This window comes from Leuciscus leuciscus (assembly GCF_965113295.1).
Source record: "Leuciscus leuciscus genome assembly, chromosome: 2".
Taxonomy (NCBI): Eukaryota; Metazoa; Chordata; class Actinopteri; order Cypriniformes; family Leuciscidae; genus Leuciscus; species Leuciscus leuciscus.
The window spans coordinates 25,981,043-26,007,089 of NC_138726.1; the positions used below are offsets into that span (position 1 = coordinate 25,981,043).

The 26,047-nt window shown below is 36.3% G+C and overlaps 2 protein-coding genes across 2 annotated transcripts in view; one reads left to right on the top strand and one right to left on the bottom strand.

Annotated features, from left to right (window-relative positions):
• Positions 1-10,577: 10,577 nt before the first annotated feature.
• On the bottom strand, positions 10,578-11,808 carry cartl (cocaine- and amphetamine-regulated transcript-like). Its single transcript, XM_082162681.1, has 3 exons — positions 11,395-11,808; positions 11,049-11,123; positions 10,578-10,915 (listed from the first exon to the last, which is right to left on the bottom strand). The coding sequence occupies exons 1-3, from the start codon at positions 11,524-11,526 to the stop codon at positions 10,808-10,810; spliced, it is 315 nt and encodes a 104-aa protein (XP_082018807.1). The 5' UTR covers positions 11,527-11,808; the 3' UTR covers positions 10,578-10,807.
• Positions 11,809-13,136: 1,328 nt separating this feature from the next.
• Positions 13,137-26,047, top strand: part of iqgap1 (IQ motif containing GTPase activating protein 1) — a 51,089-nt gene continuing 38,178 nt past the window's right edge. Inside the window, exons 1-2 of the mRNA XM_082161816.1 lie at positions 13,137-13,350; positions 16,470-16,572. Coding sequence (XP_082017942.1) covers positions 13,305-13,350; positions 16,470-16,572 — 149 coding nt within the window. The 5' untranslated portion in view covers positions 13,137-13,304. The remainder of the gene's footprint in view (positions 13,351-16,469; positions 16,573-26,047) is intronic.

A 26,047-nucleotide genomic window follows, 5' to 3' on the forward strand; every position in this document is an offset into this window, starting at 1 on the left:
TTAACAGATGCATCCATCAACGTCCTGGGTATCCTACAAGACACGACACACTCAAGATCTGTCAAAGAAAAGCATCGCCATATACTCAAGAATCCCTAAAGCTGTTATTAATACGCAAGCTGAGCCTATTTGTACTGAGCGGACCCATCTCACCTCTATCATAAACACTGGCTGGAGAGCAGATGAGATGGTCAAGCACAAAGCAAAAGAGCAGTTAGAGTGTTTCGGGGTCTAGATGAGGTAAAGAATGATAAACAAGAGGCAAAAAGGACGAGCAGATAGGAACGAGCTTGTTTGATTGCAAAGTCTGTCTTTGACCTGTCATACCTAAGGAGAAGATTAAAGGGAAAAAAGTACACAGAGCAAAGCAAAGGGTACAATACGCTTCTTTAAATAACACTGCGCAACATTCTGTTCCTGCTGAGGGTTTCGGTAGGGGATCTTGTTCGAAGATGTAATCATCTGTCTTTTGATATTTTTTTCATGTTCCTGTTTAAGTTTATGAATAATTAAACCCTCCCATTTACATCTTTACTCCTGATGCCCTTGAAGCATGAAGAAGAATAATTTTCTTTAATGGGATTGACAGTTGTCTTGTTAAAACGTTTGTTCTTAACTGACAATGTCACATGCACACTGCATTGGTTTTATTTGTTCCACCAAATCGTCCTAAATTAAGTTCAAAGACAGAAAGTGAAAGCTTTTCTACATCCACTCCTTTCTGTTTGGGGCAAAAACATCAGTGATGTATTCACAAAATAGTTAGAAAGGCAGTCCGCACATACCAGGGTCCACGGTCTGAGATGTTGTGCGTCATTGTGAGGTAATTAGGGGTCTCTGAAAAATCTGCCTCAACTCTGCCCTGCCTACAAAGCTTTATTTATTCTGACGAGGGGTTTCTTATCTCCCTAATTGCACTGTATAGCTATCGTGATGTTAAGCTTTATAATATTGCTTAACGACTCTACTTCCATTCCACCCACTCTCTTCAAATCCATTTTTAGACAAAAGCTTCACATCTTTAAGCTTACGCCAACATAACAGAATAAAGCGGGCTGAAAAGGACAATAATAAGGCAATTAGCTCAAAGGAAGAACTTTAGGTGTCTTCTGCGGCAAATATTTAGAGAGGAATTCTTCTCTTCAAGAAAATTGCTGTGTCAGAAACCTTTTACAATCACTAACATAGAATTTTATAATAATTATTATTATAATGATTTATAAAGACCTTTTAAAATAATTACTGGCACATATAGAATTTTGGGGTAAAAATGTCAAGTTGTTTATTATTTAAATCATTATTTAAGAGTTAATGTTAATTTCTACATTTACTAATACATTTTTATATAATAACATTATCTTCATAATCAATGTTAATAAATAATGTAAAATATTTATGACAATGAATATGAATGTTTTATATATATATATATATTCTGTATGGTGAGCATTGAATATATTATACATAATATATAATTTATAGGTTTTCCTCGCATTACATGTATTAACAGATTCTCAGACGCAGCAAATTCTGTGGATGGAGAGAAGTTACATAATGTCTGTCTTAGACATCTGCGGAGTATTTTTAACCTTTTTAATAAATCAATATTTTAAGTAAAAGAGTAGTTTAATGTTTAACGTGTTCAGTCCATAAGATTTTCTCTCAGACAGAACCAGTGAGCCTCAATGGCCTCTTCTGAAAGCAAAGTTCCTGTCATTTTCACTGCAGCAGCCAAGAAGAAATACTTGTTTGGGTGGCTCGTCAGAGAAGATGACCTGCAAGATACAAAGAGGACAGAATGATGAGCGTCAGCCGAGCAGCTTTAGATAGATTGCACGTATCTCTGGAAGTGACTCAAGGTAGCTGTTCATTAACCCACCACACAAGTGTCACACAAAGCAACACATCCTTTCCAACAGTAAATTGAGTTTCCATCATCCAATGAGCATTTATTTGAAAAACAAGCGCTTCTTCATTTTACCAGCCTCCCCCACCAGCTCCACATAATTACACAGCATAAATAATTAAAGAAGTGAGCAGCTGATTATTGCAGACTTAATGACTCACTCAGTCTCTCACTAACTGCTTCCTTCCACTGAGGACTGACAAAGCCTGTGTTATCTTCCCTGCTGGAATGTCTCGCTTCTGATATTTGCAATTTCTTAATTATACGTTTTATGGAATTCTGAGACAGATATCAGATCTCAGCTGTATTTGCTTTTCCACTCATTTAATATCAAATTGGTTATTGAGAAAATTCTAAATGAAAATTTGGATGACTTTACTCAACCCAAATCTCATTAAGTTCTTAGCTTATAAAGGAGGATGTAATATCTTTGTTTTTGAAATTATTGATGAGCATTTTAGACATTATGAATCTGACCTAGTAAAAGGGACTATATGCCTACTGTATATATTCAATAAAATAAGTAATTGTAAACTCAGTGTTCATAATTAAACAAACAATGCCATCTAGTGTTCAATGAAAATAAATTATAAAAAAACAACAAAAAAAAACAATGGTTGTTTTTGATATCATTATGAGGACAAACTACTTCACTAAACATTATTTATCTTGAATTAAGTAATAAGGGAAACAATATTTTGAAAAATGTGAATAGCCTACAAAATGTTCAATTCTTCAAACACTCCCACATGCTCTTAAGGTCACCACGAAATCAAAATTGGCTATTCTTTTTTTGTGGAACATTGCAGTATTTGTTATAAATGATATCCGTGAACATCATTATTTAAAAAAATAAAAAAATTGCTGTGCCCTAGTAGTCTTTAATCAAACGAATCTCCACTACCCATTGCTTCTCTTCTCTTCTCTTCTCTTCTCTTCTCTTCTCTTCTCTTCTCTTCTCTTCTCTTCTCTTCTCTTCTCTTCTCTTCTCTTCTCTTCTCTTCTCTTCTCTTCTCTTCTCTTCTCTTCTCTTCTCTTCTCTTCTCTTCTCTTCTCTTCTCTTCTCTTCTCAAAATTGTTCACACTTGTTTCCAAGTCAGCTCAGATTGCACAGGTGACACAGCTTCACTGACTGTTGATAACAACAATAGATGGAAACAATCAGAGAGGAAGAGGAGGAAGAGTAAGAGGTGGTAGACAAGGAAGAAGAGGATGTGGAAGAACAAGGCGTGTAGTGTTGTCAAGGCTGGATCTTTTTTTTTTTTTTTTTTTGCAGTTGCACAAAACCGTAAACCGTGTACCGTAAAATGCTTTTCATTTAGAGTTTTCTTTGACCTTTTGGGCTTTTGCATTTGGGCTACATGTATTTTTACAGTATGCAAGTGCCGAATATACAGACAATCGATACTAGGCTACACAATATTCAATACAATAATATACTTGCAGTACACACTATATTCACCTTACATGCACTGTACTTGTACCTGTAATTTTATGGCTTTAAACAGAATGGTCGGACAGAATATCTCTTCACTGTCAGAGATATAAATCAGAGACGAATCCTCACCAGTGATCGCAGTAGTAGCTGTAGAGAAAAGGATACAAGGACAAAAAAAATGGCTTCAAAAGGAAGAAATGGTCAGTGAGGTTGATACAGAGAGCACACTTTCTCATACTGCCATTCATTTCATAATACAAAAGTGAAATACTTTGAAAAACTTTCATTCCACGTCATTCCACACGTCAGAAAAACTGTCTGAAAAAGATCAAATGCAGGTGTTACTGAGGGTGGACAGTCATCCCGCATCTGTCACAGCAGGACTCAAATGAGCCGGACACCCTCAGAAACCAATTACCGCTCTGATCTTCATATTCAACGGATATCTGTGCCAGAATAGTTTTAGTTATCTGTTGCAGAATGTTTTAATGTTCATTACTGTCTTGTTGAAAGTTTATTTGATTACATTTTAATGTAATTTATTATTGTATATATTTTTATTACAGTATTATTTATTTTTTCCAATTCTGGCATCTTCCCATCCCAGTTTTTACTGTGTATATTAATATTTATTCTGTGAAGAGGATTGGGTTTAAATTGTAGTTAGCTGAATAGTGAGTACCCACTCAACATTTCCTATCCAAATAATAAAAACAAAGAAAAAATGTTTAATTAGTATTAGTATTTTCTCAATAAAGAATAGAGCAGGCACTACTAGCACACCACAGCTGAAACCCTTTCACTTTGGTGAGGCAGTGTCTGTAAAGAACCCATACGCAAATGAAAACTGCTTTACTTAAGATATTCAATGAGAACTTGTGTGATTTTCATTGAACTGTTGTGGTATTAGGTCTCCCATTTCTTTTAGCTGATGCAATGTATTATAGATGTTGGCTTCTATGTGGCAACGATACACACATATTTGAGGAAACAAAGAATGCACTTTTGAGTCATTTTCACGTTGTATCAAACAGCCCGTGGTAACTTACCTAAGAAATTGTGCATTGAAATATTGATGCTGAGGTCTGGTAATTATCCCTTTCCAGCTCACAGGTAGTTTAGTAATATTACAGACATATTTTCCAACACTAAAGCTCCTGTCATAATAAAAGTGATGAAAAAAAAAAATATATATATATTTGAATTCTTCTTGAACACAAGACATGCATCTCTAAAGGCATTAACTGTATTACTCTGACCATTTAATCAGATTGCCAGAAATGTTATGAGCCATAAACATGCTGAAAACAAATAATAACCCCAGTCATTATGGGTTCATTTAAACATTGTAATTAGCATGTCAGATTACAGTTTTTCTCGATTGTTTACACACATTTTCTGGAACTTGAGACACAATGACCACAACATGTAACTCATTCACCAACCCCCTGAACCAATTCTGCTACTGTAAACTACAAGCACAATTCCTGCTTTACACTCAAATTGCAGTTCTAAAACACACTTTTTTTCAAAACACTACACACAATTCTCTGCTTTTGGCACAATTTTCATGCAGAAAATCTCTTGTTTTCACAAGGAACACACTGCCATTCAAATATGCACACTGACTCATCACATGGGCAAACACCCGTCACACAGTTTTACAATTAGCAATCAGAGCTTTAGCATAAAAGGGCAACAGGTCAGCTCTTCAATGGTGCAATGTTTGCCAACATTGGATTTTTTTTTTTTTTTTTTTTACTGTAACTGTATACAGTAAATTCTTCTGTTGTTTTGTATGTAGACCACTGTATGTACAGCTTTGTGTTGGTTTGGGATGTACACTGTGTACATTGTTTTTGTGGGAAAAATAAAATATATTTGTTACCATGTATTTGTGTGTTCTGAGTATAAAAACAATATTCTCAAATATTTTACAACACACTTATGTATGTACTGTCTGTAGTAAGTGAACACTGAACAAAAAAAGGCCTAAGTCATTATGATGAATGGAGAAGAAGTGTTTTCCATTCATCATAGTGTTTTACATTGAGCACATCAGTGTTCAACTGGTTCTTATAAATGTGTTATAAAGTGTGTCATTTGAAAACAAAATACCATTTTGAGAAGAAATAACATGTTTTGAATGTAAAGTTTCATTTTGCAGGAGAATTGAGGGGTTTTGCCCATTGTGTGTGTTTTTTGGGATTTGTGTGTAGAGTTCTGAGAATATGAGGCATGCTTTCAGAAAATGTGTGTAAACAATCGAGAAAAACTGTAATTTAGGGCACATGTTGAAAAAAGCTGGCTGTTATGTACTAAAATGTTTATCTTATTTGGAAATTGGATTTACAGTTTTTTTCAATTGTTTAAGCACAATTTTGAAAACAGGGCCCGGTTTGTCACAACACTACACACAATTAGCACATCCCTACACCAAAGTAGCACAACACTTCAGATCATTTGCAAAATGGAACACTTTTGTCAAAACTATACACAACTTCATAAAAACAATATTTTGTTACCATACGAAACACACACATTTCATATAACTTCAATCTTTTTGAACCAGTTACACACTGCTGTTGCTAACCTAAAACACTTTTAGCAAGTCTAATTCCCAGTGATTAGAGTACTGTAAATGAAGTACACAGAGAAAGTGTAACAATAGTTCACCCAACACTACACAAGACCAATGCTGCAGACTGAGGAAAATATCATTTATTTCTCTCCATATACCCAAATCAGTCAACATGTCAACATGGAGAATCACAACAAAACATGTCCCAGTTTTCATGCTACTACAGTAGTGTGCATAACACTGTAAGCTCAGCAAACAATAGACAAACGTAAAATACTGTATCCAGTACAGGTTACAATTACAGTAAATAACAACAACAACAAACATAAAAAATAATCTAAAAAAAAACCTGACAATATTGTACAGAAAATACTACAGTACTGTAAACATACTATACATTATCTCTTCGCCTAGCTGGATCTGGTCAGAGAATTTCATCAACATCACAAGCATTATCCTCATTAGCAAGACAACGCAGGAAGAACCGTCTTGAATGTCGAATCCATCCTTGCACAGCTGCGGCGTCCTCCATGGCCTGAATGAGCCTGGGCTCCAAGGCTGGAGATCGTAAACCTTCCACCGCCATGCAGAGAAAAACTCTTCGATAGGGTTTAGAAACGGAGAGTATGGTGGAAGGTATAGTACTGTAGTCAACTGTGGATGGTGTTGAAACCAGTTCTGGACCAAAGCAGAGCGGTGGAATGACACATTGTCCCAGATGACAGTGTATTGCATCTGGTGCATTTCATTACCTGCTGTGACGATGTGGTGCAATCGGTCCAAAAATGCGAGAATGTGAGGTGTGTTGTAAGGGCCCATTTTGGCATGACGGAGGAGAACCCCATGCTGTGAAATGGCAGCGCAAAAGGGTGATGTTACCCCCCACGTTGCCTTGGGACATTGATTATATTTTATATATTTTTATCACATTTTATAGTGCTTAAACCTGATTGGTGTGTCTACAATTTAGCAATCATGTGTTTGTGCACCTGATGGCTGTGTTTAACAGATTGGCTCATATGTGTGGTAATTTGACAGTCAGTGCTTTGGAATTGCAAGGAAGTGACATTATGATATACTTCTGTGTCTCATGTATACAAGTGTGTTTAGTGTTTTGCAAATCACTGTGTGTAATGTTTTGCAAATAGTGTGAAGCTGACAATGTGCTTACAGTTGTGCAAATCTAGCCTTGTGTTTTGCTCCTTGAGTGTAAGGTTTTGCTAATTGTGGGAAAAGTTTAATTTTAGTGTGTAAGCAATCGTAAAAAACTGTAAACAGCTTTCCTGAAGCTCAGTGGTAAGAGCATTGCGTTAACAACGCAAGGTTGTGGGTTCGATCCCAGGGGATTGCACATACCTATGTATAAATGTATAGGATAATGCAATGTAAGGCGCTTTGGATAAAAGCGTCTGTCAAATATGTAAATTTATTCATTTATGGCCTACATTTACAGTTTGATTGTGTAAGACATTTAACATAAACAGTAAGACTTGCTATTTGATTTACAGTTTTTCTCGATTGTTTACACACATTTTCTGAAAGCATGCCTCATATTCTCAGAACTCTACACACAAATCCAAAAAAACACACACAATGGGCAAAACCCCTCAATTCTCCTGCAAAATGAAACTTTACATTCAAAACATGTTATTTCTTCTCAAAATAGTATTTTGTTTTCAAATGACACACACAAACCATCATATGAATAGACATTTATAAGAACCAGTTGAACACTGATGTGCTCAATGTAAAACACTATGATGAATGGAAAACACTTCTTCTCCGTTCATCATAATGACTTAGGCCTTTTTTTGTTCAGTGTTACACTTGCTACAGACAGTACATACATAAGTGTGTTGTAAAATATTTGAGAATATTGTTTTTATACTCAGAACACACAAATACATGGTAACAAATATATATTTTTTTTCCCACAAAAACAATGTACACAGTGTACATCCCAAACCAACACAAAGTTGTACATACAGTGGTCTACATACAAAACAACAGAAGAATTTACTGTATACAGTTACAGTAAAAAACTAAAATCCAATGTTGGCATCCATTGCACCATTGAAGAGCTCACCTGTTGCCCTTTTATGCTAAAGCTCTGATTGCTAATTGTAAAACTGTGTGACGGGTGTTTGCCCATGTGATGAGTCAGTGTGCATATTTGAATGGCAGTGTGTTCCTTGTGAAAACAAGAGATTTTCTGCATGAAAATTGTGCCAAAAGCAGAGAATTGTGTGTAGTGTTTTGAAAAAAGTGTGTTTTAGAATTACAATTTGAGTGTAAAGCAGGAATTGTGCTTGTAGTTTAGCAGAATTGGTTCAGGGGGTTGGTGAATGAGTTACATGTTGTGGTCATTGTGTCTCAAGTACCAGAAAATGTGTGTAAACAATCGAGAAAAACTGTAATATTCATTTCTGTCATTGTTCAGTAACTTAAACGTACATTTAAATACATTAAAGGCATATATTAATGTCAAGTCCTGAAAAAAGCTCCTTCACCCGCAGGAAAACTGAGGTACAAAACAACACAGTGCAGCAAGTTGTGTATTACACCATAATATTATTCAGTGACACATTGGAACAATGAATAATTCAGTGTTTTGGCCTCATGACTAACAGGTTAAACATATTTATTTAGGGGTCAATTAAGAGCCAGAGTGCGTGTGTATAATACAGGACAGCTAAATAATGCACCACTGAATCTCAAGGGGACACTAAACTGACCGATTTCAAGAAATGGACCAGAAAGTTGCACTCTCAACCACCAATGTATCGACTGTGCTCTTTCTCAGGGGAAACATTCACACTGCAGTCTTGTTATAGAGCCTCATTTAAGTCATACAGCTAAATGCAAGAATGTAATGTGTAAATCATGACATCCAGCATTGAAGAACAGCTCATAATCTTTCATCGGGTTCAATTGAAGGCCTATCCATTTCGTAGCTCTTTTTACTTTACATCCTATTTCACAGCTGCTGTGGGTCTTTCATAATAACTGCATCTGGATGTATTCCATTCAGTGTTGAATTCCGCACTTAATTGTGACAGGCACAGAAAACATATTTTGTGTATTTCAGCAGGAATAGTATTTCAATAGGAAAGTCAGATTGTGCCTATACTGTATATCTGGCATGTGATACCAATCTAATCTTATACATTATGCTTTTTATCATCCCTCAGAGGACGCCATTCTTTCTCTAGATCAATGAGGACAGGGCATACATCACACAGACAGCTTTACAATTGAACCCCTGGGTTTTACCCTGATTGACTGTAATCAAGAGAGACTAAACCCAAACATAATGGCCAGGATGCCCTCATGAACTGAGATTCTGTGGACACTGCGTCATTTTATTGTCTTGCCAGAAAGCATTCAGGAATAACATCTCTGTTCTTCCTAAAGGCAATAAAACTGCAGGATCTTTAAATTAGTAATTTTCTAGTTCATTGACTTTAAACATCTGATGCACATAACCAATGATTACAATTTGGAATTTTGCACTTTATACTTCTCATTTTCTGTAGACTAAATTATTGCTTATATTTCTGCAAATCGATTTGTGATGGGCGTTGCATGTTCCAATCAAGTTCACAGTGAGAATATGAATTACATTGCCCATAATACATCTGACTTGCCTGTTTGTGTACTCCCACCACCATCCTATTCTGTGTCTGAAGAGAAACACCACTGATGGCTGTACATCCTTGTCTAAGCCAAGGGTATATATATATATGGCGAGCGGTGACTTTTTTAACCGGGTATGCTGGGTGACGTGTTATGTCAAAAATGCACCTGGTGCATGTTGGATGGGTTTATAAGAAGTGCATTCGCTCTAGACAGTATTCGCTGCTCAGTTGTTTACTCTCATAACACATGACAACACAGCTTAAAGTTTCCTATATTTGACCATTTATTGAAAGTAGCCATCATATACCTGCCTTGACAAGCATCCGTAAAAGCTGTTGAGTTGAGTCAGGCGCGGATATATATGGATATACAGTATATGTATCCCTGCCTATATATGTGTGTGTGTGTATCCCAAAACATTGTAACTGGCCTGAACATTTTGGTGACCAAATTTTCAGTGCTTTATAGTTATTATTATAGTATTATAGTTGTTATTGACTTTTTAATCAGGCTGCTTGTCTGGTCACTGCTGGTATTGTGATGAATTGATGTTTAAAGTTTCAGTACACTGGAAGTCACTTGACCACCAAAAAATTAAAAAATCTCGAATGTGTGTGAAGAGAAATACTCTAATCACTATATGGAGGAAAAGTACCATTCATTTTCATCCATTTGTTACTTGTGACAGATTCCCGGTTTGAATATTTGCTGAAATTTAAAAGTGTTAAGCAGTTGAAGTTTCTTTTTTAAGTTGATGACCCCCCATTGTATTGATGTACATTGCTTTTACTCATCAAAATAAGTTAAACAATTTTCAACCTTTTTTGTATAAGTAATACAAGACTCAACTCTTTTAAGTCAGTTAAATGTAATTTAAGATGACTTAAACATCCAAGTTGATTGTGCTTAAAACATTTAAGGCATCAACGTTTTTTATTTCAGAATTAAAACTAGTCTAATTTTCTTTGTTAAGGGTGTATTAAACAACAATTCATGAAGACAATAAGAAGTGCTGAAGAATAATAATGTTTATTGATAACATAAGACAACCATTAATAAATAAATAAATAAATAAATAAATAAACATAAAACCCATGCTGTTTTGTTACATTCTGCGTTTTGATAAATACTTGTTGTCATAGATCTTGTACAAGTGATTCAGAAAACAGATTTCCACCCTGCGTCTTTCAGGCATGACATTATGCATCAAGAAAGGATGATGGATTTGCTTCTTTTTAATGATTCAGATGCATTTCAGAAGAAATGAGTTACAGTTGGATCCTCTGACACATTCACACAATTTTCCAAAGCGTGGACCAAGTCTCATGGCGCAGCGGGACCCCACAGCACACTACAGAAAGACACAGAGAGAAAGAATTTCATGATCAGTGAAGACCGTTATCATGTTGTTTTACAAGACCTTTGAAGCAAAGGACTTATAATATGAAGAAAAAAAGGTGACAAAGAAATGGAGCAATATTTACCTGTGCGATGCCACGTTTTTCTGAAGTTGGTAAACTGGTCTTATATCTCCCCAAAAGTGCAGTCATAGCCTCAACCTATAAAAAAAAAAAAAAAAAAAAAACAAGCAACTAAATAGCCAATTTTTATTTATTTGAGATATAAATTAAAATAATTATACGTTTTATTCCAGTCAGATGAAAACAGGCTAAAAATAAAAACAAACCATTTTAAAACTTCACCAACCAATTAGTAGCCTATTCAGTTTTTGGTTCACGTCTAATTGGCCACATATGTCAAAAGATATCACACGCTACAAAGAAATATAAACAAAGCTATAAAAAGGCGTTTCATTTCGCGAATACTCACTAATTCGTTCTCCGTTTCATCCTGGGACAGTTGTGTGTCTTCCGAGGACAGTTCTAGTGAAGTTTGTCCAGAGCACATGACGATAAAAAGGCCGACTATGATCAGTCCGGACAGTATCTCTGAGCTCGACATGGTCCAGACTCCAGTCAACTGTCCAGGTCACAGGACACTGAGGTGAGGAGAGGCGGGTCACTTAGTAGTAAACACGGTCTGTTAGTGTTTAACAGTTCACTGGCTGCTTTATAAACTGGTTTGCCCCGCCCTGACTTATATCGTGTCAGCTATTGGGCAAAGAAAGTATATTTATTTTCCTGAAATTGAGATTGGAGCACAAACATGCGGTTTATTGAATGTTCAATAGACAATTCTCCTTCCTGCTGTCGTTTACTAGGCATATACTGCAGCTGTAGAAACACGAATAGAATAGAATAGAATAGAATAGAATAGAATAGAATAGAACAGCCTTATTATTATTTTAGAATTATTTCTGCCGTTTGTATGAGCTCATAATATTAGGCTACAGTTTTTATGAATTGCTAAAACATGAAATCCCATTCTCTGAGCATATTCCAATTTGTTGAATAAATCACTCTTTAAGTTCAGGTGTTTAAGACACCATTTGCAAATCTCAAGCACTCTTTTTTATTTGTTGCAAAACTCTAAACACATTCTGCACTGTGATGCACTAGTGTTTTTGAAACGCTAAACACAGGCAGGCAAAAGTTAAACACACCTACAACACAGTTGTCATCGTGTACACACAACGACTCAAAATTGTTCACACTTATTTCTAATTATGTGGTCAAACATACTGTACACAATAAGTCAGTTCAGAATGCCAAAATTGACTCAAAATGTCAGTGCAGGATGGAAACAAAATAAGAGGGAGAGGAGGAAGAAGAGTATGTGTAAGAGGTAGTGAACAAGGAGGAAGAGGAGGAGGACGAGAATGAGCAAGGTGTGGAGAATGCTATCAAGGCTGGATCTGGCTTTGTCTGTGATGTGGACAATGTGGACCCAACATGAAGACATGATGCTGAAGCAGAATCAATCTCTCTCACTGACCTTGATTTTGCAGTTGCACAACTCTTCTGAGTGTACTTTAACATGCTTTTCATTTAGAGTTTTTTACTGTAAGCTTTTTGGCTATTGTAGATGGGTCACTGTATTTTCACAGTATACAAGTGCTGAATATATAGACATTCAATACTAAACAATATATTTAGTAATACTATACTTGCAGTGCATATACAATTTTTCACCTTACTACTGTAAGTTGTCATTACTACACTTTTTTTTACGTAATTGCAAAATTTGTTTACCTTGTTACAATACTTTTTTGTGTAACTGCATGCTTTAGATTCTGTGTTCTCCATTTTTGATGTAATGTCTAACGAATTATCTGTAGCGTTCATAATATTGACTCGTTGTGTGCATGATCTGAAAGCATTGTTTTATTTTGAGCACAGGTAAAATGATTTTGAGGCAATTGTTTGATTTTGCCAGAAGAGTCAGAGGTTCTCTCAATGTGGTTTAAAAAATTTGGTTTTCAGAAAGTGAGTGATGGTTTCAAGAAATGTGTTGGAAGTTTGCTTAGGCCCCCTGCTGGAGAATCACTGGAATCAGACGATGACCGGTATGGCATGTAGAGGGCGCTGCAGTCACGGTTAAAAGTTTTGAAGTGATTTTCTTGAAATGGGTGTTTCCTGAAACACATACTTCAGGATTTAGGAAGGAACACGCCCATGACATCAGTGAGTTTTCAAGAAGAAGAAAAAAAGTAACTGAAACTGTGCAGCGAAGTAAGAAGGGGGCCAGAGGTGCCTTCTCAAGGTCTAAATATAAATCCTAAAGGACACAGATCTGCGTTGAGAACTCAGAAGGAAATAGGACTAACTTTTTGAGAAAACATGTCAACTTCTGAAGAGACAGACGGTCTCCGACCGAGATATGGGTGTAAGTAATAGTAATACGTTTTCTTTAGGCGTTCTGAAACATGTTGCTCAGTGTGTTACAAGAAAACTTTTCATTTTCATTTTATACCAATGCTTTAATTCAAAGAAAGTGCTGTTAAATTGCTTTTAATGCTTTTAATACCGTTGCTCGTGTTTTTAATGCTCAAGTTTGCATCGGCATGGTTAACAACTTCCGCATTATAATACTGTATGTGCTGGGGCGAACCGAGCGGGATCACATGGACAGCGTTTTTGAGCCTCCAAACATGTTGTTTTTAATGTAATTTTACACAAATCATCGACATTCAATTCTCTATGCTGAGAGAACCGCAGTACTAATCAAGAAATATAAATTGAACATGAAATATCTGCGCACGGCGTACATACTCTCTGCACACCCTTGATATAGACAAGACCGTTTAAGAGAAAAAAAAATAAGTTTTATTAAGTAGTCAGTGGTTTTGATCTAGCCCATAACTAAGTTTTCTCTCATTAATGAGTGTTGACTTTATTATTCAGAAAACCAATCAACCTAAACATAAATGCACCGATGAAGGTCGGACGTCACGTCACTACCAGTGAAAAACGCGTCTTTGTATCGCGCGCTGCTATTTATTTCCACCCCGGTCAAACCAAACAGACTAATTATGGAGTTACTTTGCTGCTGTAAAGGCGGTTAACTGTTTCTGGTTCTAATACAGTTTCACTAGCTGACAACTCTGCGAAACCACTCACTTTTCTAAGCTTGAAATATACAGTATTTCGCTTTAGTGGTGTGAATCACCTCACCTGAATCTTTTGAATCAATTAAAAGGATTCATTTAGATGCTCTCACTGGCGGTGGGTGGAGACGAGTCTTTTTGTGTGTTATGAGCGAGTCATCGAATCATTCACTCATCGATTCGTAAAAAAAAAAAACACTTGGTTGACTGAAACAAGGGTGTAAATAAACTGCACGATTTTAATCAAAGTATAACAATTAAAATTAGACTTATAGTAAATAAAGTAAATGGGAGTTTAACCCCCGGTTTCACAAACACAGCTTATAGTCGCAGACTAAAATGCATGTTTGAGCTGTTTTAACTGAAAGCAATTTGCACTGACATATCTTTAAATATGTCAGTGCCATTGTTTTGTCTCAAGAAAGTAATGTTTTTTTTTTTCTTTCTAGGGCATGTCTTCAAAAGCTACTTAAATACCCTAATTGAATTCAGGCCTAATCCTAGTTTAGCCTAAGCCCTGTCTGTGAAACCTGGCCTAAGGGATGTACTTGGTGACTTTATTTCTGCATGGTCATTGGTCATCAGTAACTTTTAAACATTCAGAATAATTCAGCCCCCTTTGCTTCTTTTCTTTCTGTGAAGGATTGACTTGCATGATAAACTGAACAAACAATATTATTTGTTAATGTAGATGTCCGAGTTCATTCTGCTTTTCCACAAACTTAGTTTCACACTCTTATGCAGTCTGAACACACTGACTCGCCCAAAGTAAGACTTCTATTCGGCAAGTAGTTTGTTTCAGCTATAAATATGTTCCCTCCTTCACAGCCTGTTCTCGAATGCTATGGGTTTGTAATATTAGTCATTAAAATCACTTAAAAAGGGAGAGACTTCAGTGCATGGAAATTAATGAGAATGATTCGTTCAGAAGAATCAGATTGGTTCACCCAAATGAAATGCCAGATTTTACATGTTTTCTTGTTGCAAGCTAGTTATTACTTACTTAAAGGTAGGGTAATAAAACAGTTAACAGGAGGTTTTAGTCTATTTATCTCTGAACAACAATTATTTTGTGGTTGAATCATGTTATTTTATTATCTTCTAGATTTTTTTTTTTTCTGTATGCAATGGAAAAATGCCATTAATAGTCTTGTTTTTGGAAAACCTTCTAGAGCAGTGCCTGAAACAGTCACTGAAGAATGTAATGAGTGACATAGTACCTTAAGATTACCCTCGTCATAGATCTGTTCACGTCTGAACATGCAAACGTCATTTTGAATTGGGTTTCTTTGCAGTTTGTTGCAGGGTAAAGGATTGTTTTGAGGTTTAATAATTTAAAATCTAAGACTGGAATGCTGTTATGGTTCACTCACTCTCTTTTAAAATTTAAAGTTGATTAAAATTCACAATTTAGGATCTACTCACTCTGACTTCTAGGGATGTGAATCCCCTCAGATGAAAGCTGTTTTCAGAGTTAGAGCCTTGCAGCCTGATTTATTCCCTTAATGTTTATTTTCCAAAAGAGGTTGGACTTACAAATGCATCAAATAGGTCCAAAGTGGATCATAACAGTTCAGACCATTTTGAATGTTCCTGTACGACTCTAGAGACCGAAATTAGAAGCTTTTCAAATCTCAGGCCATATTTAAATTTTGGCAGGAATAAAAAAATAGGGATAGAAGTACAGTGTGTTCAATAGATTGTACTGTTGTGGTTCATCTGTCTAAAGAAACACTTTCAGTCGACAAAAACTCCATGAAACGGTTTTGAAAGTTGTGTGTTTTGAAAATTACATGTTAGAAGTCTGTCCCTTACAGTGTCATTTTCATTCGCATAAAATTCAGTATGGTGTCTGTCCTGTCAAAGGTATTTTACAGACGAATGTGTATTTCCAAAGTTTCCTCCTTATTTCTTCTGTCTGAAGTATGTGCAGCCATTAATAATTCAATTTATCTTCTTTTTGAAGATTAAATGATTTAAGTATGTGGAATCATCACAGAGGTCAGGCTCATAAGACGTTATATATATTACAAAGTTTGCATAAACTGCTGAGACGGTTTGGTTAGAATGGAGCAGTTTAATTATGTTTTATTCTAACCGTTTGAGGGTGACTGTATTTAAGTGATTATGTACAGTATGTGAGAAATATCTACTACTGTTCTCTTTTTGAACAAAGGCTGTTATTTTAATATATTTTAAAATGTGAATTTTCATCATCATTACTCCAGTCTTCAGTGTCACATGATCCTTCAGAAATCATTCTAATTTGCTGATTTGCTGCTCAAGAAACATTTCTTCTTTCAAAAGAAATAAAAATCGTATTGACCTCAAACTTTTGAACAATGCACAGTAAGTGTGTTTCATTCTCATGTCTCGTATGTTTCCCCCGTCATTTCAGCTGTCCTGGATGGTGTGGAGCGGCTCACTGCTGAGGAGATGGATGAGCGGCGTCAGCAGAACATGGCCTATGAATACTTGTGCCACTTGGAGGAGGCTAAACGGTAAGAGTCCAAATCTCCATTTCAGCCCCTCAGCAGTTGTGCTACTTCATGACGGTTAACAGTTACGGTTAAAATAGCAGCTTAGCTTTCAGTTGGTGGTTATTTAATGTCTCTGGGATGAATACTTGTCACATGATTTTGGGTTTCTATCTGCATGTCTCAGCAAGACCTGACTACAGTGGATTTCTAAATAACTCAGACTCTCCATGAAAAGATAGGGCCCCCCCCCATTTGTTTTCTCACCCCCATGTCATTCATTCCAAACCTGTAAGACTTTCTTTTTTTCTGTGGAACCATTGAAAAATATCTGAGTATTTCAGCTGTTTTTGTCCACACAGTGAAAGCCATGAAGGCCCAAAACTTCATTGAACCCTAAAGATTTTCATTTTATGTACAAAATAAGTTCAAACAGGTTTGCAATGACATAAGGCAGAGAAAATAAGGACAGAATTTAAATGTTTGGGTGAATTGTCCTGTAAATTAAAACAGGTTTTCAAGGAGTGTGTGGAAAGTGAGATCTGAGTGCGTAATACGTACTGTTGAAAAGTTTGGGGTTGGATTTTTAGCATCATTACTCCAGTCTTCAGTGTCACATGACCCTTCATAAATCATTCTAATATGCTGATTTGCGGCTCAAGCAACATTTCCTGTTATTATCAATGTTGAATCGATAAACAGCAGTTGTGCTGCTGTTTATATTTATTTGTAAACCATGATAGCTTTTTTTTTTTCAGGATTTTTTTGATGAATAGAAAATTCAAAATGGCAGCATTTATTTGAATTGGAAATCTTTTGTAATATTATGAATGTCTTTACTGCCAGTTTTGATCAACTTAATGCGTCCTTGATGAAAAAAAAGTTAAAGGGGTCATGCACTGGCTTTTTTCTTTTTTTTTATATTGTTGTCTGAGGTCAACTTATGACGTTCGCTTGGTTTTTACATTCATCAAAATGAATAAGTAATAGGCTATTTTCTACCCTGGTTTTGAGCCTAGCTCGTTTTTTAAGGGCGTGCCGCATTGAAGACTTGGAAGTTAACGCCCACTGCTATGATTGGATAACAGTTTTGCATATTATGAGTTTCATCATGTAATGTGCGAATCGGTGGGCGGGGCTAAACAGGCAGTGTTGAAGTAGGCGTTGATCTTCTTCTGCGGAGGCGGTGTTTTATACCCTGTGACATCATAGATCCCCACTTTGAAAAACCTGTCGTTCGCTGTGCCTGGTGTCAATAAAAGCTTTTATTGGACTAACAAGGAAGTTTTCAGTTCTGAAACTTACAGGATATTCTTATTGTATGATGACCTCTTATATGTCAAAAGCTCAAGGAAAATTTGATTTCTCAGTTCATCACCCCTTTAATTTCTTAATAAAAAAAACCCCTACTTCTTACTGACATTAACCTTTTGAATGGTTGGGCAGATTTGTACATTTTCATAGGTAAATTTGAGTAGTGCTTGCCTCAGGCTGTTTCTGTGCGGTTGCTAATGTGTTGTAAGTCATTTTAAGTATGTTTCTGTGTGGTTAAGCATTCTAGATCATTTCTAGGTCCAGTTAGGTGGCTTGGATAAGAAATGGCTCAGCTCCATCAAACACACATGAGTTACATGCCAAAGTAGAAGTTTATTTAAGTCTCTAATCAGCTGTATCTATATTTTTGGGATCTTTTGGAGATTAAGGCCTGTCAGTGCATTCATTACATACACAAAGACACATTAGTGGTGCAAGAGGAAGTGAGTCAGTCCCTGTTGATTTCAGTATCTCACTTTGTAACTGTGGCAACATGAGGTTGTCATAGAGACTGGTTCCGGTGTCTGCGTGTTTGAGGGAATGAGTGCGTGACATAGTGGGAGAGAAAGAAACTCCACTGTATAAGTGGGCAGATAAGGTCAAAAGAGTCAAAGTCATTCTGCTGTTTATACCCTCTCCAGGTGTCCTCATTTGGCCTGCTGTGGCATCCGAAATTTACAGTGCGGCTGCACTTTAATAAATCAACTAAAACTCCAAATTGTTGCTATTCTTGACGTCATCCATCAGGCTTTTGCCTGGAGGACGAGAGAAAGTTTCTTTCTCAGACCTTGTTGAGCTGACAGTATTTGCCCTTGGGCTTGATCTCTGGAATTTTTGGAGTTTAAAGCGAGTGTGACGTACGGCGATCTGCGGTATGATGGGAATTTTGCAGGTTTATATGCAGTGTCTGAAAGCAAAAGCTTGTGAATTTGTGTTAGTTGTTAGAATACCGCTGTGCTGATATTTCCAAACGAGCTTTTATCTTTGGTTTATTTCCATACCACAGTTTACTTTAAAGCATGAAAGCCTGCTCTGTATGACGGTTTGCTCAAGTGAATTGCGTTTGTCTCTGAACTCTGTAATGCAAATTCTGCACTTACTTTATCCATTCTTATTTCCATCTGTGACTATCTAGGAACCACTGTGCCATTTCTTATTTTGCACTCTTGAACACTCATTTGGTTCTAAATGGTTCTAGAATAGGTTCTTTGGAACAATAGCATAACCCTTTTTGGTGTTAAATAGAACCCTTTTTAAAAGTTTCCATTAAGAACCATGCTTTGAAAGTGCTATAGAACCCTAATGATTTTATAAAGAACCTGTATTAGTTTCATTGCTCTGTTGAACACAAAAGAAGATATTTTGAAGAATGTAGGTAACCAGACAGTTGATACTGACTTCCATAGTATTATTGCTCACTTTTTTTTAAGTGCGGGTATAAAGAACCCTAAACTGTTACACAAAGAACCATTTCAGCATTAAAGGATTCTTCAAGACAATGTGGTTCTAAGAGTGAATGATGTCTTCTGGAAATTTAAAGGTGAACTATGCAGGTTTTTTACCTTAACTGAACAGCTTCGGAGTCATTGGAATGGTTATATTACTTTTTTCGGGTTGAATGGTGGTCGTCTCGCACCCCCCAAGCGCCTGTGAGTCGAGAAACCACCCTTGCAACTTTGGGCCGGCGGGCTGAGTTTTTCGAGCTGTAGGGGGAGCTCTATAGAGAAACCGGCGAGCAAAAAGCGAGAATACAGCGAAGAAATTCCCGAAACTGCATAGCCCTGCTTTAAACAGTATGAGCTCAACAGAAGGAGACCTGCTGTAAAAATTGGTGTCAGCAAGGTCAAGAAGATGCATGAAGGTCAGGGCACAAGGTCACAGTTTTGCATGTAGAGTTGCATGCATTACCTTGTGGGGGGAGTCAGCCATTTTTGATTACCTAGCAGTTCAGATGCTTTTTTTCCCGCTTTTGTTTTTTTAAGTAAAATTTTCTTGAAATGTTTTTCAAAACAATATGAAGGAGTACATTTATAAGAATTGACACTCTTATTCGTCATTGACCTTACAACATTACTCATCTGAATTGCAAAGCATCTTGGGAAAACAGCTGTGTCATGATGAGGTCTACTGGCAGCTTGCCGTCTTTTTTGGAGTGTTATACAAACCTCCCATTTTGCCTGCTGTTAATTGTAGGTTTTTGTACTGTAAATGTTGAGAAGAGATTGATCCTGAGGATGCAGGGAAAGAGAAGTGTGAGTGAGGATTGAGAGAATGTAACCTGTGGTTTGTATCTCTCTACATAGTTGTATGGTTCACCGCTGCTATTACTGGCATTCACACTGGGATGTGTGAATATTTGGTTCAGCCCTTCAAAACTGGTCCTTTCTAAACTACACCCGCCCCTCTCATAACTTTGTGAAGGTGTAGCCTATGCCAGATTCCTCTGTTATGTTGCATAGTAGTATGCATGTTATGCTAGTATCATGTCAGTAAAAAGTAGTTTGTTACATGCTTTCCTTTTTTTCCTTGAAAAATACTTAGTTCTCTTTTATGGCTATTAAAGCATCTTGCATGCTTAAATCAGTTCAGTGCCAGGTCAGTTCAGACCTTAAAGGGATACTCCACTTTAAAATGAAAATTCTGTCATCATATACTCACCCTCATGTTGTTTCAAACCTGTATGAATTTCTTTCTTCTGCTGAACACAAAGGAAGATATTTAGAAGAATATCAGTAACCAGACAGTTTCTGGTCTCATTGACTTCCATATATTTTTTTCCTACTATGGAAGTCAATGAGACCAGAAACGGTCTGGTTACTGATATTCTTCTAAATATCTTCCTTTGTGTTATAGTAGATTTTAGTTATAGTAACGCCTTTTGGGGCGGACTAAATAAGCTCTTAAGAGTAGAGTCTAACCCAGCACAATAGGAACTACTATTGATGTAAGTGTGTGTTGATTGGCTGAACGCATGCCATTGTGTTCTTGTGTTCTTTTCTCAGCCTTGATGATATGTAGCACTGCAAGTTGTCGTGGAAAGTTTAATCTCTTAGCCCTCCTTTTTGCTCTTTTAATCAAATAACTTATTCGTATACATTCCATCTGTTATCATGAACTCCACGACACACAACACAGCTCCGATAACGGCATCCGGCGTCCTCCATCCTCCAGTTGTGGATGTTAATGTCGATTAATTGACATTACTGTCGGCCAGCTTACATCACTTCAGAGTTCTTAATGGTGGTGTCAATGCAACCAAGACAATGGCCCTTGGGGAACATTTAGTTATCGGGGGACCGCAGTAGTGGCTATTTCCAAAACTGAGTTCCTATAACTACTCTGTGAGAGAGCCACTATTGTTTTTTTTTTTGTGTGTTTTTTTTATCGGTTTTTGGTTAAATGCTTGAAATAAGGTCTGTGGTGAACACAAGCCCAAGATATTTTCAATAATCAATCAATAATACCCTCTTGTGATTTTATTTAAAAAAAATTTAAAGCCTTTAGGCTACTTGTCTTGTAAAAGGCAATTGCTAGCAAGTGCCTAAATGGGACTGTAGGACATTAAATGTCATCAACCGAACTGGTAAACTCATCTACTCAATAGTGCACTTTCATAGCCTTGTTGTGTTTATAATCGGTTCTTGCAAACTATTATAACTCAAACTTTCTGAGAAAATGTTTTTAAACAAAGACTGAAAGAGTTGTTGGATGCTTAGTGAAAAGTGAATAATCCAAAAGCCAGTGGAAATATCCTATTGGGTTTTTGTAGAGGGAACCAGGCAGTGTTGGGAAAGTTCACTTTCTACATGAACTAGTTCAAAGTTCAGTTCACAAATTTTAAAATGAACTAGTTCAGTTCATAGTTCAAACAAATGTTGAACTAAAGTTCACAGTTCCAAAAAATGAACTAGTTCAGTTCTTTTTTTCCATATGTTGCTGCGAGCTATTATTTTTCAAAATTATTGCCACAGCCCATATAAAACCACAGACAACAATTATGTTATCAGTTTAACACTGAAACTATGCGTCAGATTTCATCTTCATATCCAATTTTAAAATCCTTATCCAACCAGGGTTTACATAGCATTGGTAGGGTTGCCAACTAAACAAATGCGGGACAATCGTGCATGGTTCTTTACAGGAAAATGAGGGACACTCAAAATATTTGTAGGCTATAGGCTAGGCCAACATAACACATAGGCCTATATGTCATTTCAGGTTTAAAAGGTTTTCAGACAACACATTTGTTTTGATTAAAGTCATATTACACACAAACCATAGTTCAAAATAATAGCATTTATCTGAAATAGAAAGCTTTTGTAATTATATACTTTTAAAGAAATTAAAGAAATGAATAGCCTACTTTTATTCAGCAAGTACATTTATAATGTTAAGTTTTTTTTATTTCGGATAAATTTACTTTGAACCTTTTATTCATCAAAGAATCCAGATTTTTTTTGTCTTTCTTTTTTTTTTTTTACATTAATAATAATCAAATGTTTCTTGGTCAGCAAATCACATCAGTATATTATTCGACTCAGGACGATTTCATGCTTTCTTGCGTGGCTGGATGTATGTTGGACTCACAATAATCACATTGTTTGAATTCGTTAAAACTGATTTGCCGAAATCAAAACCCAGTCGGACAGTGAAAGGGACTTTCCGTTAGCGCGAGTCCGGATCGAAGCGACCAGACAGCGGAGGATTCTGTGCGCAAATCAAACAATGATTTGTCCCAAAATAATAATTAATTCTCAATTTAGAGTTTGTTATTCGTATGGTCTGATGCTCGTGAGTGTAGACTGTGATTGGATGATGACAGGTGTCGTGATCAAGTGCCGTGTTGCTGTTGTATCAGATTCAGTCATACATCAGTGGTTAGATCAGCGTCAATAAACGGGACAACGGAGGTTCCGAACGGGACAAATACATTTCTATAGAAATCTTGCACCCTTTTGAACGAAGTTAAACTGAGAGAGCGTGCCGTTCACAGACACCAGAATGAACGAGTTCACAGTAACGTTCATCAGGCAGTAATGGAGTACGTTCAGTTCACGTTCGCCCAAAATATGAACGAGTTCATGAACTATCGTTCAATGAACGCGTTCAGGCACAACACTGGAACCAGGGTGATACTAACTTCCAGGTTTGCCTACAAAAATACGTCATTATAGAGTTGTGCAGGGATGACATCAAATCCCGGAAGACTAATTCGCCACTGGTTCCCTCAAGATTGTCCTATGGGTTTTTATAGTATGGTTTTTCATTTAACAGTAAAATAAGGTCTGTGGTAAAAATAGTATCGCCAAGACATGATTACCATAGACCTTATTTCACTCATAAATTGAAAGACCCATCAAAACTCATGGAAAAATCTTAAGAGAACAAATGGTGAATTAGGCCCTGTCCCAAATAGCACACTTCATATGAACTTACGGTCTTGTGGACTTAAAATGGCCGCCATGTACGCATGATTGTGATGTCCAGGAGTCCGTAGGGTGTACCATTTGTCATTTTAGGTTTCCGATATGCACCCTCGATGCGCACTTTTGCAGAGCCCTCACTGAAGGCTTCTTCCCGGCAGTCAAAGCAGCGTTACATCGCGAAAGTGTGGACTTGTAGGAAGACCGTGAGAGTTTAGGGTGCTATTTGGGACTGGGCCATTTTCTTCCGGGTTTTGATATTATCCCTGCAGTACTCTATACTCTATTCAAACCAGTCACATCATTCTGCACTCGCATGCTCAAGTTGAAGGTGGCAATCCGAAAGAGTGAATCTAATCACCATATATTTTCACTTCAAGAATGACACCACAGCTGATCTTATCACTAGCACTCCTTGCAGACATGTGAGTTATGCAGACATAATCAACAAGTTGTCTTATCGGCAAGGCATATTTATATAATCTTTTCATATCAGACCAATACGTTACATTTTAAGCCTTTATCGGCTGATTCCGATGACATTTCAATAATATTGTGAATCTCTAAAGTTAAACTTTTGTCAACTCTGTCGCATTGCTGGACATGCCCACATCACGCCACAGGTGCTGTTGCTTTCCTTGAAAAGAAGGGATTTCAGAATTCACTTTTGCTGCAGATCATTGCCAGTGTGAATGGCATTTAGGCTGCTCTCTGTGCTTAAACTACCACCACAAAATACTGAGAATTGAATAGGTTGGAAAATAGCTATTTTCCACAATTTGTTTTCCACAAATGGTAAAATTAAAGCAGACTGAGAAAGGTCAGGTTTAATGATACTTTGCTTTTCTGTCCAAATTTTTATTAAATTCACTTATAAAAACAGTGACCTGTTCCTCTTATTACACACACACACACACACACACACACACACACACACACACACACACACACACACACACACACACACACACACACACACACACACACACACACACACACACACACACACACACACACACACAAAAAAACACTTTCATGCAATTTCCTGTTGAGCTACAGGCAGTTTTAAATATGCTCTCAGAGTGAGGTAGAGAAACCTTGGCTGTCTTTAGGGAATAGAGCTGTAATAATTGTTACAATACAGAGGATGTGGGGAACTGTGCATGTGCAATACGCTGCCCATTGTTTACATCTTTTAAAAAATATTTAAACACAATGTAACTTAGTTGACATGAAATGAAAATGTAATCTATTTTTTTAAATGCATCTAGATCTTATTGTGAACTTTTCATCCATGCATGCATATGTTTTATTTTTTGACCCTTATATTGGAAATCAACATATAACCAGGGATGGGCAGTATTTCAGATACATGTATTTAAAATACGTATTTGAATTACAAAATACTATTTTGTATTGTATTTTAAAGCCTTTGGGAAAAATCAAATGTAATTTGTATTTAAAATACATTTAAGATGAGTATTTTTGTATTTTCAAAATAAATACATAAAATACTTTTTGCCAGTCAACCTCTTTATCAGGGTACTGATTTTGTGCATCAACTAGTTCAGACATTCAGTAGCTAAGCATTGGATCAGCGATTTTATTTTTACTTTTTTTATAAGGTGAGTATGTCATGATCATTTCTACTTGTTGATTAAAGTTAAAATAGTGCATTATTCACTTCAGTTAACATGAAAGAATAAAAGAAAGAATTGATTTTGATCAACTAGCTTGTCAAATGTGTTTAAAGCATTACTGCATGTTAGGGCTGGGTGATATGACACTACATATCATAGCGATGATATAAAGTGTGAATTGATGGAACTTTTTCTAAATCGTTTACATAGATGGGCCTATTTGTGGGGTAAGCAAATTTATCCATGCAGCTTTTAGTGGGCAGGAATTATTGGAACGTTGGAGTGGAAAAAGAAGCACTGATGAATGATACTCCACAAAAATCTTCAGCTTTTAGTTTTATTGTATATAAAAAATAATAATCAAAAAGGGGTAAATAGTGTCAAAGGAATCTAAATTAATTATAATAAATTTGACACTTTTACACTACAATTTTACACTTTCTAATTTAATAAACTTATAGAAACAAATAAACTTTACATAAACTAAACAAAATTACTTAAAAAGCATTGGACTTCCTGCAACAACAACAACAAAAAAAACTCAAAAGAATTTGAAATTCAGTTTATTCTATTGAATCAAAACTGATATTGAGAATTGTGAAACCATGGTATTGTTACTGTGAAGTAAAATTGAGATTTTGGTCATATCGCCCATCCATATTCTTTGCTAGATAGCAGAAAAGGTTCCCACAGTTTTAAAGTATGAATTTTTTAATAGTGTTCACCACAAGTAATAGACTACATTGTAACCAGAAATAAGTATATAAATGGCTGCTATTATGCATAAGTTTATTTGTAATTGCCAGAAAGAAAGAAAGAAAGAAAGAAAGAAAGAAAGAAAGAAAGAGAAAGAAAGAAAGAAAGAAAGAGAGAAAGAAAGAGAAAGAAAGAGAGGGCAGAGATGAGGTTAGGAATGAAAAGTCAGTAGGCCTGTGTAGTTTCTTCATTCATTGTGACCTATACCTGCACTGGATGGCCAATTTCACATGTATTTTGTGTATTTCAAAATACAAAATACTGTATTTGTATTTAAATAAAAAAAATTCACACAGTATTTTGTATTTGTATTTTAAATACATTTCCATGTATTTATGCCCATCTCTGGATCCTAGATCCAGTGAA

Coding starts and splice junctions, on each gene's coding strand:
- cartl (XM_082162681.1), bottom strand. CDS start 11,526: ATGTCGAGCTCAGAGATACTGTCCGGACTGATCATAGTCGGCCTTTTT. Junction 11,124..11,394: donor ATGAAACGGAGAACGAATTA/GTGAGTATTCGC, acceptor TTTTTTTTATAG/GTTGAGGCTATGACTGCACT. Junction 10,916..11,048: donor AAAAACGTGGCATCGCACAG/GTAAATATTGCT, acceptor GTCTTTCTGTAG/TGTGCTGTGGGGTCCCGCTG.